Source organism: Ranitomeya variabilis, chromosome 2 (assembly GCF_051348905.1).
Source record: "Ranitomeya variabilis isolate aRanVar5 chromosome 2, aRanVar5.hap1, whole genome shotgun sequence".
Lineage (NCBI taxonomy): Eukaryota > Metazoa > Chordata > Amphibia > Anura > Dendrobatidae > Ranitomeya > Ranitomeya variabilis.
In genome coordinates this window covers 201,178,407-201,196,679 of record NC_135233.1, presented here as the reverse complement: position 1 = coordinate 201,196,679, position 18,273 = coordinate 201,178,407, and the positions used below count along the sequence as shown (strand labels likewise).

The window sequence follows — 18,273 nt, the reverse complement described above, 5'->3', positions numbered from 1 at the left end:
AATTTATCATTTATTTTTCACTATTTTATGCATTTTTAAAATAATAAGACCAAAATTTGACTTGGTTATGCACTTAAAATAGAACATGTATATATTGTGACAAGTGGGTCAAATCCTCCTGGGAGATCTAGGGTTACAAAATCACTACGCATTGTGAATCGCAGATCTTCCATTTAGCCGGTGTGTTTGTGTTTCATATTAAATGGATTTTGCTTTCTTTGGTGCTGAAGAAGTTAACGGTCCTTTTGATTCTGGTTAGAAACTTGCAGCTTCATCTCACAGCTGTTCCTGACCTGGTCATTTCCTCACCCAAGAAAATCTGGCCAGACCTTTTCTTTCTTGGCAGTGAAATTTTTGCTTCTTAGCTCCTTGGAGGCGCTGTTCTAAATTGAAGAACGAGGTTTCTACTAGAAATTGTTGCGTGCTGTTTTTGGGTGTATGCTTTCCTCATTCTTCTTTTTTCATTTGGTTTCTACCCTTCCCTATATACCTCTCTACATTTGGTGAGTATTTTGTATGTTAGTTGCTTTTTGATATCCCTGTTTGTCTTATGTGTTTATACACTAGCATTTCTGTCCCGGGTACACCGGAAAAAGGGGGAGGAGACAGCTTAGGGTATAACAGGAGAATAATAAGGCAGGCAGCACTTTACAGGTACCTTTGGGGCAGAGATAGTTAGGGTCCCAGCCCTAGGGATATTGCAGGGACCCTTTCCCTATTTACATACAGTCAAAGCATGACATATACAGTTGTGCTCAAAAGTTTGCATGCCCCAGCAAAATTTTTGCTTTCTTGGCCTTTTTTCAGAGAATATGTATAACACCAAAATGCTTTCTCCACTAATGCTTAGTGGTTGGGTTAAGCTATTTATTGTCAAACTACTGTGTTTTCTCTTTTTAAATCATGACAACCCAAAACATCCAAATGATCCTAATCAAAAGTTCACATACCCCATTTCTAAATACCGTGTATTGCCCCGTCTAACATCAATAACAGCTTGAAGTCTTTTCTGGTAGTTGTGGGTGATGTTCTTTATTTTCTCAGATGCTAAAGCAGCCCAATCTTCTTGGCAAAAAGCTTCCAGTTCCTGTAAATTCCTGAGCTGTCTAGCATGAACTGTGCGCTTGAGATCTCCCCAGAGTGGCTCAATGATATTGAGGTCAGGAGATGAGATGGCCACTCCAGAACCTTCACTTTGTTCTGCTGTAGCCAATGACAGGTTGACTTGGCGTTGTATTTTGGAATGTCCAAGTATGTCCCATGCGCAGCTTTTGGGCTGGTGAGTGCAAATTTTCCTCCAGTATTTGCTGATAATGTGCTGAATTCTTCTTTCCTTCAACTTTTTCCAAGTTTCCTGAGCCTTTGTAGCTCTCACATCCCCAAAAACATCAGCAATCCACCTCCGTACTTTACTTATGGTGTTCCTTTCATCATAGTGTTAGAGTTTTCGGAAGGCACCGAATATATTTATTAGAAGTAATAGGTGCGTTCGCAACCCGGGATCCACCGTGCAGGAAAGAACCCGCTGCTAAGTAAGGCAGTGAAGTATATTGGTATAAACGAACTCTGTTACTTCACAGAGTCCGTTAGCAAAGAGAACGCTGTGCCCTGTTTAGCTCACAGGGGAACACAGCTACTTAGTAGAGCCGACAGTGGTCACGCGGTCAAATGCAAACACGCAGCTCCTCTCCAGTGGAGCCAGAATTCTAATGGCTATTAGCCAGCCCTGAATCCACACACATGAAACTCCTCGCTGGAGGTGCCAGCATTATAGGGGCTTATTTCAGCTGGGTCCCTGAATGCACACACAAGAAACTCCTCGCCGGAGGTGCCAGCATTTTAGGGGCTTATTTCAGCCAGGTCCCTGACTGCACACACACGACCACACTGGCGCTGAGCACATACATAATTTACACTAGTGCATGGCCGTGCGGACCTGCGAACGTTTTATAGTTGCAGCTCTACAGGACCTTCCTGGAGGACCAATGGGAGCTGCTACAGGGCCTAAGCGTGTGACCCTCGACCTCCAATGAGAGGTCCTTCCGTGGGCATGCTCAGTGTGTGCAAAGCAGGACTTAGTCCCAGAAAAGCCTGCTTGCTGCAGACCAGTAAAGGGTACAGTAGCAGGGCCTGAAAAGGCACCAGTAACCCTTTGCACAATACCAGACTGAGTGAGACGCTGGGACTGACCTCTCCGCTGAGCAGGCTCCACTGCGGCTGATGCAGAATGGGAGACTGCAGCGGACATGGTTTGAGATTCCCCCTGTGCAGTGATGGGAACTCGACTCCTAACATTACCCCCCCTCCTAGGGACCCCCCTCCCTGAGCCTCGCTACGCTCAAAAGCTGCAATGAGCAACGGAGCCCGAATGTGCTCCACAGGTTCCCAGGTTCTGTCCTCTGGACCGTGACCCTTCCAGTCCACCAGATAATTTTTCTTGCCATGTACCACCTTGCACCCCACGATAGCATTCACCTCAAACTCATCCGTGGATGAACCCGATGTCCCGGCAGATGACTCGGAAAACCGGGACAAATGAACGGGCTTTAAGAGAGAAATGTGAAAAGTGTTGGTGATACCAAGGTGCGGAGGAATAGCCAAACGGTTGACCACAGGGTTGACCTGTTCCAGAACCTTGAAAGGACCAATGTAGCGAGGCGCAAACTTATTGGACTCAACTCACAGCCTGATGTTACAGGTGAAGAGCCACACTAAGTCACCAGGAGCAAAGGCCAAAACGGGGTGCTGGTGTGCATCAGCAGAAACCCTCATTCTCTCCTTGGAGGCCCGTATGGCATCCTGTGTGTGGTCCCAAATGTCACGTGCCTTTACCGCCCAGTCTGCCACCCTAGAATCGGTAGATGACACGGGCATGGGCACAGAGACGCGTGGATGCTGGCCGTAATTAAGGAGAAAAGGAGTCTGCCCAGTGGAATTGGCTACGGCGTTGTTCAAGGCAAATTCCGCCCAAGGTAGCAAAGATGCCCAGTCATCCTGCCTAGCAGAGACAAAATGTCGCAAGTAAGTCACCAGAGTCTGGTTGGTCCTCTCTACCAACCCATTCATCTCGGGATGATATGCAGAGGAGAGATTCAGCTCTATGCTGAGTAAACGGCAGAGCTCTCTCCAAAACCGAGACGTGAACTGGGGACCCCGGTCGCTGACAATTTGATCAGGCATTCCATGTAAACGGAAAATATGCTTTATGAACAACGCCGCCAAGGCCCGTGCAGAAGGTAACCGTGGAAGCGGCACCAAATGCACCATCTTAGAGAAATGATCGGTGACTACCCAGATAACGGTGCAGCTATGAGACTTGGGTAAGCCCACCACGAAGTCCATCCCGACCATCTCCCAGGGCCTGTCTGCCACCGGCAGGGGGGTAAAGTAGCCCAGCAGGCCGTTGCCGAGGAGACCGATTCTGGGTGCAGGAGACACACGCCCGAATATAGTTCCTGACGTCATGGGCCATATGCGGCCACCAGTACGTCCTCGCCAAATGCTCAGATGTCCTCTTGGTCCCAAAATGTCCACCCACTCTGGACGAGTGAGCCCAAGAGAGAATCTCCGGTCGCAAATTCGCTGGCACGAAAGTCTTTTCCGGGGGCACGGACTCTAGCAAAACTGGAGCCACAGTTCTCAGGCTCTCAGAAGGGACAATAAGCCAAGGCTCCTCCTCCTCAGATGACACTACGGAGCGGGAGAGAGCATCGGCACGAATGTTCTTCTCCCCGGAGAGAAAATGGAGAGTAAGATGAAACCAGGAGAAGAACAGGGACCATCTAGCCTGGCGAGAATTCAGCCGCTGGGCCGTCTGTAGATATACCAAGTTCTTGTGGTCAGTGAACACTTGGAAGGGAAAGCGAGCTCCCTCCAAGAGGTGTCTCCACTCTGAGAAAGCCAACTTCGTGGCTGGCAACTCTCTGTCCCCGATGGAATAATTCATCTCCGCCAGTGTGAAGGTCTTGGAGAAGAAGAAGCAAGGATGCTTCCGACCTTGAGCATCCTTTTGGAAAAGGACTGCTCCAGCACCAACAGATGAGGCATCCACCTCCATGATAAATGGCTTATCTACATCGGGGTGATGTAGGATGGGAGTGCTAACGAAGTGTGACTTAATCGAGAGAAAGGCCTTGGAGACCTCCTCCGACCACAACTTGGGATTTGCTCCCTTCTTGGTGAGAGCAACCAAGGGAGCTACCAAAGTTGAGAAGTGTGGAATGAACTGGTGATAGTAATTAATGAACCCCATAAAGCGCTGCACCGCTTTAAGAGAATGAGGTTTCTGTCAGTCCATCACAGCCTGTAGCTTGGCAGGATCCATAGCCAAACCCTGGGCAGAGATGATATAACCAAGGAAAGGCAAGGACTCCTGCTCAAACACACACTTCTCCAACTTGGCATAGAGGGAGTTTGCCCGTAAGAGGTCGAAGACTTTGCGAACATCTCTCCGATGGGAGTCAATATCTGGAGAGTAGATGAGAATATCATCCAGATAGACTACGACCGATGTGGTGAGCATATCCCAGAAGATGTCATTCACAAAGTCTTGGAAAATGACTGGGGCATTACAGAACCCGAAGGGCACCACCAGATATTCATAGTGCCCATCCCTGGTGTTAAAAGCCGTCTTCCATTCTTCCCCCTCACGGATGCGAATCATGTTGTAAGCACCCCGCAGATATAATTTAGTAAATACCCTTGCTCCCCATAGCCTATCAAAGAGCTCAGATATCAGGGGTAGTAGGTACTTGTTCTTAATGGTAATGGTGTTAAGACCTCTGTAGTCTATGCATGGACGTAATTCTCCACTCTTCTTCTGCACAAAGAAGAACCCAGGCCCTGCAGGTGACACTGACTTCCTAATGAATCCTCTTGCCAGATTCTCTTGGATGTACTGAGACATTGCCTCCGTCTCCGGGAGAGATAACGGATAGACTCGACCCCGGGGAGGCTCAGCACCAGGCAAGAGGTCAATAGGACAGTCATAGAGGTGGTGAGGCGGAAGCGTCTCTGCAGCCCTTTCGGAGAACACGTCCGCATAAGGCCAATAGTGCTTGGGGAGAGAGGAAAGATCTGCGGGTACTTCTGTTGCAGCAACCTGAACGCACTCCCTCTGACATCTACCCTCACAGGATTTACTCCATCCCAAAATTCTCCATGAGGACCACTCTTTATGAGGAGAATGATAGCGCAGCCATGGTATCCCCAACAGGACCTCATCAATTCCCTCAGGAATGACTAATAGAGAGATAATCTCCTGATTAGTGTTGAGCATTCCGATACCGCAAGTATCGGGTATCGGCCGATACTTGTGGTATCGGAGTTCCGATACCGAGATCCGATACTTTTGTGGTATCGGGAATCGGTATCGGATCCATATTACTGTGTAAAATAAAGAATTAAAATAAAAAATATTGATATACTCACCTCTCCGGAGGCCCCTGGACATCACCGCTGGTAACCGGCAGCCTTCTTTGCTTAAAATGAGCGCGTTTAGGGCCTTCCATGACGTCACGGCTTCTGATTGGTCGCGTGCCGCTCATGTGACCGCCACGTGACCAATCACAAGCCGTGACGTCATTCTCAGGCCCTAAACTCCTCATTCTAGGAATTTAGGACCTGAGAATGACATCGCGGCTTGTGATTGGTCGCGTGGTGGTCACATGAGCGGCACGCGACTAATCAGAAGCCGTGATGTCATGGAAGGCCCTAAACGCGCTCATTTTAAGCAAAGAAGGCTGCCGGTTACCAGCGGTGATGTCCAGGGGCCTCCAGAGAGGTGAGTATATCAATATTTTTTATTTTAATTCTTTATTTTACACATTCATATGGATCCCAGGGCCTGAAGGAGAGTTTCCTCTCCTTCAGACCCTGGGAACCATCAGGATACCTTCCGATACTTGGTGTCCCATTGACTTGTATTGGTATCGGATATCGGTATCGGCGATATCCGATACTTTTCGGGTATCGGCCGATACTATCCGATACTGATACTTTCAAGTATCGGACGGTATCGCTCAACACTACTCCTGATGTGATAGAGACACAGTAAGAGTGAAAGGAATGGTTTGGTGTGTAATCTGTGAGGGTAGTGTCGATCCATTTGCCACTCGAACGGTTACTGGTTTGGCGAGCATCACCAGGGGTATTGCGTGTCACTGGGCGAAAGCGGATGACATAAAATTACCCTCCGCCCCAGAGTCCACGCATAGCTCTACCATAAGAGTGGATGGGCCTATGGTAATTGTCCTCTTGAAGGACAACTTAGAGGCAAAAGTCGCCATGTCTAGTGTACCTCCTCCAACTGCCACTAGATGCTGACATTTCCCCAACCACTGAGGACACCTGGAGGCAAGATGTCCTGACTGCCGGCAAACATGACAGACCTTAAATGCACGAGAGGACCGGGACTTGGATCCTGCTCGTGACACCTCAATGGCCTCATGTGACTCGGACGCCTCGACCGGAGATTACAAAGGTTTGGCGAAGGTGGGAGCCAGACGAAACCTCTGCTTACACTGGGCTCGCTCCAACCTTCGCTCGTGAAAATGAAGGTCGATGTGAGTTGATATAGCTATGAGTTTCTCCAGTGTGGCAGGAATCTCACTAGTGGCCAAAGCGTCCTTCAGATGGTCAGCCAGCCCCCTGCAAAATACCGGGATGAGGGTTTTATCCAACCACTCCAGCTCAGACGCTAATGTCCGGAAGTCGACAGCAAAATGGCTGACCATGGTCGAACCCTGAGTCAATGCCAGTAGTTGGAGCGCCGTATCATAGGTGACTTGGGGTCCCAAAAAGACCTGTTTCAGAATGCCGAGAAACCGAGGAACACTGCACCACATGATCATTGCGCTCCCACAGCGGCGTAGCCCACTCCAAAGCTCTGTCCGACAGGAGAGAGATTATAAATCCCACCTTTGCCTGCTCTGTGGGAAAACATGCAGCCAGGAGCTCGAGATGTATACCACACTGGCTCATGAAACCCCTACAGGATTTACTGTCACCAGAGTATTTTTCAGGCAATGGGAGGTGAGAAGGTCGGAACAGAGGTGGCAGTGGGTAAAGCTGCTGCAGCCACGCTGGCAGCCTGAACAGCTATTGCAGTAACATCCACCGCCAAGGTTGCACGCTCGAGAGAGGCCAACCAACCCTCCAGCAGCTGGATGTACCCCTGCAATCGCTGTTCATCCACCATTACTTAGCCAGATCCTGGCGCTAGTGTACTGTTAGAGTTAGCGGAATGCACCGAATATATTTATTAGAAGTAATAGGTGCGTTCGCAACCCGGGATCCACCGTGCAGGAAAGAACCCACTGCTAAGTAAGGCGGTGAAGTATATTGGTATAAATGAACTCTGTTACTTCACAGAGTCCGTTAGCAAAGAGAACGCTGTGCCCTGTTTAGCTCACAGGGGAACACAGCTACTTAGTAGAGCCAACAGTGGTCATGCAGTCAAATGCAAACACGCGGCTCCTCTCCAGTGGAGCCGGAATTCTAATGGCTGTTAGCCAGCCCTGAATCCATACACATGAAACTCCTCGCTGGAGGTGCCAGCATTCTAGGGGCTTAATTCAGCCGGGTCCCTGAATGCACACACAAGAAACTCCTCGCCGGAGGTGCCAGCATTCTAGGGGCTTATTTCAGCCGGGTCCCTGACTGTACACACACGACCACACTGGCGCTGAGCACATTCATTATTTACACTACCGCATGGCCGTGCGGACCTGCGAACGTTTTATAGTTGCAACTCTACAGGACCTTCCTGGAGGACCAATGGGAGCTGCTACAGGGCCTGAGCGTGTGACTCTCGACCTCCAATGAGAGGTCCTTCCGTGGGCATGCTCAGTGTGTGCAAAGCAGGACTTAGTCCCAGAAAAGCCTGCTTGCTGAAGACCAGTAAAGGGTACAATAGCAGGGCCTGAAAAGGCAGCAGTAACCCTTTGCACAATACCAGACTGAGACGCTGGGACCAACATCTCTGCTCCACTGCAGCTGATGCAGAATGGGAGACCGCAGTGGACATGGTTCGAGATTCCCCCTGTGCAGCGACGGGAACTCAACTTCTAACACATAGTTGTTCCTTGTTGATCTCTCCAAATGTATCATTTATGGTTGTGGTCAAAAAGTTCAGTTTTGGTCTCATCACTCCAAAGTACCTTGTTCCAGAAGTTTTGAGGCTTGTCTCTGTGCTGTTTTGTGTATAGTAGGCAAGATAATTTGTGGCATTTGTGCAGTAATGGCTTTCTTTTGGCGACTTAACCATGCAGCCCATTCTTTTTAACTGCCTCCTTATTGTGCATCGTGAAAGAGCCACACCGCTAGTTTTCAGAGAGTCCTGTATTTCAGCTGATGTTATTTGTGGGTTTTTCTTTGCATCCTGAACAATTTTCCTGGCAGTTGTGGATGATACTTTTGTTGGTGTACCTAACCGTGGTTTTGTTTTAACAGAGCCCCTGATTTTCCATCACAGTTTGAACGCTGCTGATTGGCATTATCAATTCCTTGGATATTATTATTATTATTTATTGTTATAGCGCCATTTATTCCATGGCGCTTTACATGTAAGGAGGGGTATACATAATAAAAACAAGTACAATAATCTTAAACAATACAAGTCATAACTGGTGCAGGAGGAGAGAGGACCCTGCCTACGAAGGCTCACAATCTACAAGGGATGGGTGAGAATACAGTAGGCGAGGGTAGAGCTGGTCATGCAACGGTTTGGTCGATCGGTGGTTACTGCAGGTTATAGGCTTGTCGGAAGAGGTGGGTCTTCAGGCTCTTTTTGAAGGTTTCACTGGTAGGCAAGAATCTGATGTGCTGTGGTAGAGGGTTCCAGAGTAGGGGTGATACAAAAGATAAATCTTGTATACGATTGTGGGAAGAGGAGATAAGCGGGGAGTAGAGAAGGAGGTCTTGTGAGGATCGGAGGTTTCATGTAGGTAAGTACCGGGATGGTTAGGGTTTTGTACTGGAGTCTCTGGGCAATGGGGAGCCAGTGAAGGAATTGACAGAGGGGAGAAGCTGAGGAATAGCGGGGGGACAGGTGGATTAGTCGGGCAGCAGAGTTTAGAATAGATTGGATGGGTGTGAGAGTGTTCAAGGGGAGGCCACAGAGCAGGAGGTTGCAGTAGTCAAGGCGAGAGATGATGAGGGCATGGACTAGAGTATTTGCAGATTCTTGGTTGAGGAATGAACGGATTCATGAAATATTTTTGAGCTGAAGTCGTCAGGAAGGGGAAAAGGCTTGGATATGTGGTTTGAAGGAGAGATCAGCGTCAAAGATTACCCCGAGGCAGCGAGCTTGTGGGACTGGGGAGAGTGGGCAGCCATTTACTGTAATGGATAGGTTCGTTCGGGGGGTCACGTGAGATGGGGGAAAGATGATGAATTCTGTTTTGTCCATGTTAAGTTTCAGAAATCTAGTGAAGAAGAAGGATGAAATAGTGGACAGACATTGAGGGATTCTGGTTAGTAGGGAGGTGATATCTGGTCCAGAGATGTAGATCTGTGTGTCATCAGCATAGAGATGATACTAAAAGCCATGAGATTTTATGAGCTGTCCCAGGCCAAAGGTGTAAAAGGAGAAGAGCAGGGGACCTAGGACTGAACCTTGTGGGACTCCGACAGATAGGGGGCGAGGTGAGGAGGTGGTGTGTGAGTGGAAGATGCTGAATGTCCGGTCTGTTAGGTATGATGAGATCCAGGATAGGGCCAAGTCTGTGATGGCAAGGGATAAGAGGGTCTGTAATAATAGGGAATGGTCCACTGCGTCAAAGGCAGCTGACAGGTCCAGGAGGAGGAGGACAGAGTAGTGTCGCTTGCTCTTGGCAGTTAAGAGGTCATTGGTGACCTTAGTTAGGGCAGTTTCAGCAGTCGACAGGTCCAGGAGGAGGAGGACAGAGTAGTGTTGCCTGCTCTTGGCGGTTAAGAGGTCATTGGTGACCTTAGTTAGGGCAGTTTCAGTGGAGTAGTGTGACCGGAAGCCAGATTGTAAGCGGTCTAAGAGGGAGCAAGAAGAGAGATGGGAGGACAGTTCAAGGTAGATGTGTTGTTCCAGTAGCTTGGAGGCATAGGGGAGAAGTGATATAGGGCGATAGCTAGATACAGAGGATGGGTCAAGAGAGGGATTTTTGAGGATAGGTGTGATGAGGCATGTTTAAAGCTTGAGGGGAAAACAGTTGTTAGTGATAGGTTGAAGAGATGGGTTAGGATTGGGATGAAGACTGTGGTGAGATTTGGGATGAAGTGGGATGGGATCGGGTTAAGTGCACAGGTGGTGAGATGTGATCTTGAGAGTAGAGTGGAGAGTCGATCTTCTGTAATGGTGGAGAAGTTGGTTTTGGAGGTGGAGGGCTGGGAAGTCGGGAGGAAGGGCTCTGGGGGTTGACCAAAACTGTCTCTGATGTTATCAATCTTCTGCTTCAAAAATGAGGCAAAGTCTTCAGCTGAGATGAGTGGGGAGGGAGGAGGTGCTGGGGGACAGAGGAGAGAATTGAAGGTGTTGAATATCTGTTTAGGGTTGTGAGACAGGGAGGATATGAGAGATGAAAAGTAGGTTTGTTTAGCTGTGGCGAGTGTGGTCTTGAAAGTAGTGAGGGACTGTTTGAATGCGATGAAGTGCTCGTTGGAGTGGGATCTTTTCCATCTGCGCTCAGCAGCCCTGGAAGCTCGCCTCAGTTCTTTGGTCAGGCTGGTGTGCCAGGGCTGTCTGTTGATTTTGCGAGCTTTGGTATGTGTAAGTGGGGCAGCAGATTCCAAAGCTACAGCTATTGTGGTGTTATATAGAGCAGCAGCGTCATCCGCATTGTGTAAGGAACTTATATCTGTGAGAGGGAGGAGGGATTCAGAGAATGAGTGTAGGTCAAGGTGTTTAAGATTTCTGCAAGGGTGTGAAAGTTTGTGGGGTGGGGATTGTAGACATGGAGTGGAGAGGGAAGAGAATGTGAGAAGGTTGTGGTCAGAGAGAGGAAGAGGTGAGTTAGAGAGGTTAGATAGGGAGTAGAGGCGGGTGAAGAAGAGGTCCAGTGTGTGGCCATCTTTGTGGGTGGCTGAAGAAGACCATTAAGTGAGACCGAAGGAGGAAGTGAGAGATAGAAGTTTAGTGGCAGCTGAGAGGGAAGTGTCAATGGGGATGTTGAAGTCACCCATGATGATAGTAGGGATGTCTGCGGAAAGGAAATGAAGTAGCCAGGTGGTGAAGTGGTCAAAGAAGGTGGTGGCTGGCTCTTGAGGGCAGTAGATGACAGCCAGTTGGAGGTTGGAGGGGGAGTAGATGCGCACGGAGTGCACCTCAAAGGAAGGGAGGGTAATAGAGGGTGGCAGTGGGATTGGGGTGAAGGAGCAGGTATCTGACAGGAGAAAACCAACTCCTCCGCCATGTTTGCTGCTGGGGCGGGGGGTGTGAGAAAGGTGGAAGCCACCATACAAAAGTGCAGCAGGAGAGGCTGTGTCAGAAGGGGTGAGCCAGGTTTCGGTAATGGCGAGGAAGGAAAATTTGGTAGTAACAAAAAGATCATGGATATCTTTTTGTATCCCTTTCCTGTTTATACAGTTCAACTATCTTTTCCCATAGATCAATAGACAATTCTTTTGCTTTATCCATGACTCACAATTCAGAAATGTCAGTGGCTGGATGAAAGATGCAAGAGTCTGTCTAGATCCCAGAAACTCACCAATCTTTTATGCACACACACTGATTACATGCAAACAGGTCAGAGGTGAGGATGTTACCTTTAATAGCCATTCAAACCCATTTGTGTCAACTTCTGTGCATGTCATCAGGCCAAAATCACCAGGGTATGTGAACTTTTGATCAGGGTCATTTGGATGTTTTGGGTTGTCATGAATTAAAAAGAGAAAACACAGTAGTTTGACAATAAATAGCTTCAACCTACCACTAACCATGAGTGGAGAAAAAGTTTTGGTGTTAGCATTCATATTCTCTGAAAAAAGACAAAGAGAACAAAAATTCTGCTTGGGTATGTAAACTTTTGAGCACAACTGTATATACTGAAATTTATTTAATAATTTGTACAAAAGTCTTTGTTAGTGATTACAGCTTCAATATGCCTCCTATGTTGAGAAACTAGTTTCAGGCATTTCTCAGTTACGATTTCAGCAAAAGAAATGGGCTTTCATTGTACTATGAATAAATATCGTAGAATTATTTTGTTGGATACAAGTAATTAATGAGATAATGCACACATTGATGTTTTAGTACAAGTGTAATGTACACTACTAAGTAACATAGAGATATTATTGTTTCTTAAAGTCACAGTCCAGGGATATTATAGTTAATGAAATTACAGCACAGCAATCATGTGCACAGTGATGTCATTGTACAAAATTAATCCACTCATAGAGATGATTCACACAGTGATGTCACAAAATAAGCATAATTAGTAACAGCACGGGAGTTATTCAAGCCGGGTTTAAAGCACACAATGTCATCACAGCACAGGAAAACACATAACATTACAGGATATAATTATATTGTACAATCATATGAAAGTGGAAAAAAAGAAGTATTGCAAAAAGTAATAACGCTGGAAAAGAGGGTTAATGCTTACAGCAGAGGCACAACATTTAATCCGGAGCTCCAGTCAATTTTTCAATTTACCCCTTCTTTTCATCATCTTATGTCCCCTACCTTGATGCAATGAGATGCACCCTCCAATATTTGATTGGCCCCAGAAGCAGCTGTAATTCCCACTACTCTGCAGTTACGTGATTGGTTAATTTTATTTAGGTTTGTTTACCATTATTTATATGATGTCATTGTGTTCCCTTTACTTTTTTGTTTGCTTGTTAGTTTTCTTTTATTTCTCCAAAACATGTTTTATATAAGAAGTTGTAATTGGTAATGGCTTCTGTGAGTTTATTTTTGCATTCTTTATTTATTTGTGGTTTTTGTTTGCTAGTTTACTCCAGCAAAAGAGCAGCGAACTATGAAGACTTTAGAATAAATAAAGCGTATTGTCGTAGAGACGATTAATCAAATTACGATTATTATCGGGAATGGTTCTGCTCTGTGTAAGATGGGTTGCATTGCCACAATGTCTACAGAACATGTGTTTTGTAAACATATGTAATAAAGTTGATTAAAGCCAGAAAGCACAAAAACAAAAGCAAAACCTCAATTCTCAGTGCAGATGTTGCATTTGCTTAACACAATGATCAGCATGAGTAAGTGCCTGAAAACAGCAGGTAAGGGGATCAGTGGTTTTCCATGGTTCCAGTTTCTCTAACTTTAGGTGATCAGCTGCTATTTCGAGGAGATGCACCTAAGTATGTGAATGGCTTACCATGTAATTGATTTTTGCTCTGGGTTTATCAAATCTTTTGGTTATTCCGGTTCATACAGGGAAGTCCCAAACTGGATACACCCCCTTAATGACATCAATATTCCTCGATAGGATACATGTCATCTTGAGGGAGTCCCTTCAAAAGAGAAGAAGCTCTCCTGCTCCACAGCTTTGTTCATGAATGAAAAACTTCCCACTTCTCACTGCCACTTGTAGCTTCCAGAAGAAGAGTATTTTTTAAGACTGTGGTTTAAAACAAGCTCATTTCTAACCATACTGTATGGTTTATCTGAAAATAGTGTTGGACTGGGTTGGCAAAGGCCCACCAGTGACATTAATTCTTGAGGGCACTGTTCAGCTTCATGCAAAAATAACCTGACCCTAGTACACAAAATGTATCTCTGCTTCTATGTAATATTAATTTGGCTAGCTTGTTTAATGAATGGTTAGAGTATACCTGTTTCTGCAAATTGTGAATCAAGTGTAATGGCATTACTCATTGGCGCTACTTCACAGGGGTCTAGCGGAGGATTCTTATGTTCCCCTGTGGGCAAGTTTGAGCCTGCCAATCATAATGATCTTGAACTCAGGTTTTCATCAGGCATAGCTCTGCTTGATGAAGAGTAGACCTGAAGTCAAAGTTGAAATGTGGTCTATCTGTCTGCACAATCCATCTAGGCTGAGAGGAAGACCTTCGCTCTCCATTACCTTTAAATAAGTATATTATTATTAACAGCCTTAAAGGGATTCTGTCCCCTGAATTTGGAGGGAACAATTTTCAGCCATAGAGGCGGGGATTTCGGGTGTTTGATTCACCCTTTCCTTACCCGCTGGCTGCATGCTGGCTGCAATATTGGATTGAAGTTTATTCTCTGTCCTCCATAGTACACGCCTGCGTAAGGCAAGATTGCCTTGCGCAGGCATGTACTATGGAGGACAGAGATTGAATCTTCAATCCAATATTGCAGCCAACATGCAGCCAGCGGGTAAGGAAAGGGTGAATCAAACACCCGAAAACCCCGCCTCTATGGCTGAAAATTGTTCCCTCCAAATTCAGGTGACAGAGTCCCTTTGAGCTCGATCTTGAGCCATGTCGACTTGGTGGATGAACGCTTTATAGGAAGATTGATCTTGTGCAAGCCTAGACAGGTCCACCAGGGTCTTCTCAACTGTTATCTTGATTGTATCAAGCCATTGGGTGGCTGGTCGTCCTCTTCGCCTTGTTCCTTCTATTCTTCAGACCCTAATGAAGAAGTGGATAAGAATCAGTAACCATAGTAAGAACGTGTGCACATAGCTTTAATTTTTATCCATATCAAAACAAAAATTACAACCCAATAGTTCAAGATTGGATTTGATAACTAAAGACAAACAACATCAAAGACAGCTGCTACCTTGATAGTTAATGGGTTGCCTAGCAGATTCTATTTCTGCTACCATTCCAGTTATGCTACTGGTTTATCTTGTATTACTTGGGTATTCGCAGGCTTGTAGTTCCTGCAAATTCTCTCTTAACTTTCTTGTATTATGTTGTTTTTTCCTCCAGATATATGATAAGTTCTAATTGCTAAAGATATATTTGTTTATTGTTCACAGCATTTTTATGTAATAGTTTACTGCATCCTCCAATTACAATGAACAATGACATTCGTATACTGTATCTTAATTATATATAATATTATAAATTATTGTTTTTTAATAATTACCGCTGATTCTTGGAACAATCATTCTGATCTGTGTAATATGGTTTGTGTTGGCACAATGATTAGATAACTAGTTTTTGTCAACATTTGTAACATGGGAAAAAAGTTAATTAAAGCCAGACTAGGTAGAAAACCACAGCAAAACCTCACTTCCTAGGCTCAATTTTGTATTACTTTTACCCTTCTTATAAGATATGAGTGCAAAGTTTGGCATAAGCACAGTAGTTGAATTAAAGTACAGCCATTTGCCCTCAAAGGGCAAATCAAAAATGTTGTCATCCTGATGCTAAGCCTTTAAGACAGAGGAGCATTTAGCTTTCTCTTGTTACGTTCTGACAGTGAATTCCAAACTTGTATCAACAATGGTATGTACTAAAGAATTAATGGAGCTATGATAAATTATCAGACACAGGGCCGGGCTAGGATAAGGGCTGTATCAGAGTAAGGTCATGGTAAAAAAAATCAATTAACCAATCAGCAGAAAAAAAATCACATAATATTTTATGCTACCTTCCTTTGTAGACTTCAATACAACCTATTTGTTATAAGGAATAAGTAGTAACTATAGTAAGACCTCCAGGACATGGACATATCGAACAAATCCCACACTGCACCTAACAGGATAGTTAAAAGGGTTTTTCACAATAGTCCAAGGTGTATTTGTCATGTTGTCTCCATAGGGCCTCTACCTGATAGTAAGTTATGCCCATTAGTCAGCTGTCCGACCAACGGTTCTTCGTCCCATCGTTTGGCCAGCAGCCATCTCAGACGTTTCTCCCATACACAGGAGTACTCACTGCTCTGAGTGCTCCTATGTTCACCATGAGAAAGTCGCCAACAAACATCTCTGCTGGTGGCTTATGTCCGGGAGAACAAAGGAATCGGAAGTCCAAAATCTGATGCCTCCATACACATTAGAGTGTTGGCTAAACCCATTAATATCAACATTAGTTTAATGGAGAGTTCCCAAACGTAAGCCCTCAAGAGCTATATCATGTTTTTAGGATCACCTTAGTGTAGCCTATCTGATAATTCCATCATCTGTGAAAAACTAAGGATATCCTAAAAACATGATCTGATGGTGGCTCTTGAGTATTGGAGTTGGGGAACACTGGTCTATAATGTATCTGTGGGTCTTTAGTTGGATAAATAATGTGTTTAAAAACTTTGTCTTGGAGTGCCAAGAACCGCAACATATATTTACGCTGAAATGTTTCAACTTATTTAACTCTACATTTTGCCACTATATCACAATCTTATTTTAGCCATGTTTTTTTTATCTTGTGTTTTAACATTATTGAGTGTTAGGAACCTAGATTTGGGTCCGATGGAAGATATTTCATGTTAGCATTTGACAGTAATCCCTTTGATGCAAATGTTTGAGTAATGATAATGGTGTCCTTCCTCAAGGTCAACGAGCAAGCTTTCTTAAAAGAGATTATTTATTTGATTATCATTATCACTGTCACATTGAAAAATTATTTCTGTAGAGAAGGTCATAAAATCATAATAATGTTTATGTTGCAGGGCTTACTTGGACTTAAATGAGTTGAAGCATCGGCTCAATGTGACTGGATCAACTCAGTTAAACATTTTCTTTGCAAACTCATCAGAAGAGGAGCTGGCTGGTCTCGCTACATGGCCTTGGGAGAAAGAGGTTCTTACTCATCTTGGTAAGGGGTACTTTTTGTCCATTTCTATATTCTAAAGTCAAAATCTGATTTTATTATATTTAATATGGTTGTCTCACAAAATAGCTTTAAAATGAGTTTCTATTTGTCATTCTGGTGAAAAGCGGAGACATGTACCGGTAAATTTTTCTGCCGCAAGTGGCTAACAACCCATCCAAAACTGACAAGAACAATGATGATGGTGAAGAGAAGAACAATTGGGAAGTTTTATTTTACACACTCAATTTTTGTTGTTGTTTTTTATTTCCAGAGATAAGCAAGAAGTTATTCTTATTGATAACACATGAACCTATTTGTATGGTGGAGTCGGGAGAGATAGCTGATGAGCGAATGCTCATTCTCAGGTCTATGGGCACATTTAGGGTTGGAACGTTCAAATTGATAGTAGGTGGTAGCAACCTGAGTTGGAGAAGAAGTAAGAGAAATTGTAATGAATATTTATAATTTTTGCCTCTAGTAATTATCCATATATCCCCAAAATAAAGGTGTTCATTGACCTTAGATAGCTATTGGCCAAACCAGTGTTTGGCTAACAGCCATCTCTCCCCGCAGACTCATACATATCAAGCCCAAACACCTTGGATAGCTGTCGGCCAAAACGTGTTTGGTTGACAACCATCTCTCCCAACCCCCCAAATACACATGAACATTTGCCTCAACCAAGCGTTCATTTTGTTTAATTGAAAGAGGTTAAAGAAAAAGGATCAAGTATATAAATTCAAGTAGTCCATTCCTTCTCTACCCCAGTCTTACCTCCTTGTCGAGAATCCGGAAGCTTTCCTACACAGTAGATGGTTCCACCAAAATTGGTGTGTCTGTCTGAATTTAATTTAATGTGTTTGGTGGGAAGTAGTAGTTTTGTATTCCAAAGTGTATAAAATATATAAAAAGGTGATTTTGCTTTTTTTTGTACTAGTCACTAACTTTTTTACATTAGTTGGGAAAAACTGTCCACCACAGCTATAAATTGTCCATGTTAATTGTTAGATAAGTAAGTTTAATGTAGTATCATGAATACTTCTTTTGTACACGTGACATTATTGCACAGCATTTAAATTTTCTGAGATCTCACTGCAACATTTTCTCATTGCATAGGTGTTCTAAAAGGAACTACGTTGTCAAGTAACCAGAAATAACTGCACATAGCCATTTAAACAAAATAATTTATTTACTCTACTTTCCCAAAATGTTCTCATTTGCTTGAGTAAATCTAAGATAAAAAATATATTTTTTTTTTGTTACAGGGGGTATCGTTATGAATCCATCATTCTTTGGAGTTCCTGGCCACACACATACCATGATCCATGAAATCGGACATAGCTTGGGACTGTACCATGTCTTCCGTGGTATTTCAGAGATTCTCTCTTGTAGTGACCCCTGTATGGAAACAGATCCCTCCTATGAAACAGGAGATCTCTGCCATGACACCAACCCTTCCCCAAAGCATAAAACATGTGGAGACCCTGGACCTGGGCCAGGAAATGACACTTGTGGTTTTCAAACTTTTCTCAACACGCCTTATAATAACTACATGAGTTACGCAGGTAGGTTACGTCATCCAGATATATG

At 44.7% G+C, this 18,273-nt stretch overlaps 1 protein-coding gene across 2 annotated transcripts in view; it reads left to right on the top strand.

Annotated features, from left to right (window-relative positions):
• Positions 1–18,273, top strand: part of PAPPA (pappalysin 1) — a 421,200-nt gene that overhangs the window by 131,495 nt on the left and 271,432 nt on the right. For both annotated transcript variants that reach the window (XM_077283454.1, XM_077283453.1), the window contains exons 3-4: positions 16,541–16,686; positions 17,949–18,248. In XM_077283454.1, coding sequence (XP_077139569.1) covers positions 16,541–16,686; positions 17,949–18,248 — 446 coding nt within the window. The remainder of the gene's footprint in view (positions 1–16,540; positions 16,687–17,948; positions 18,249–18,273) is intronic.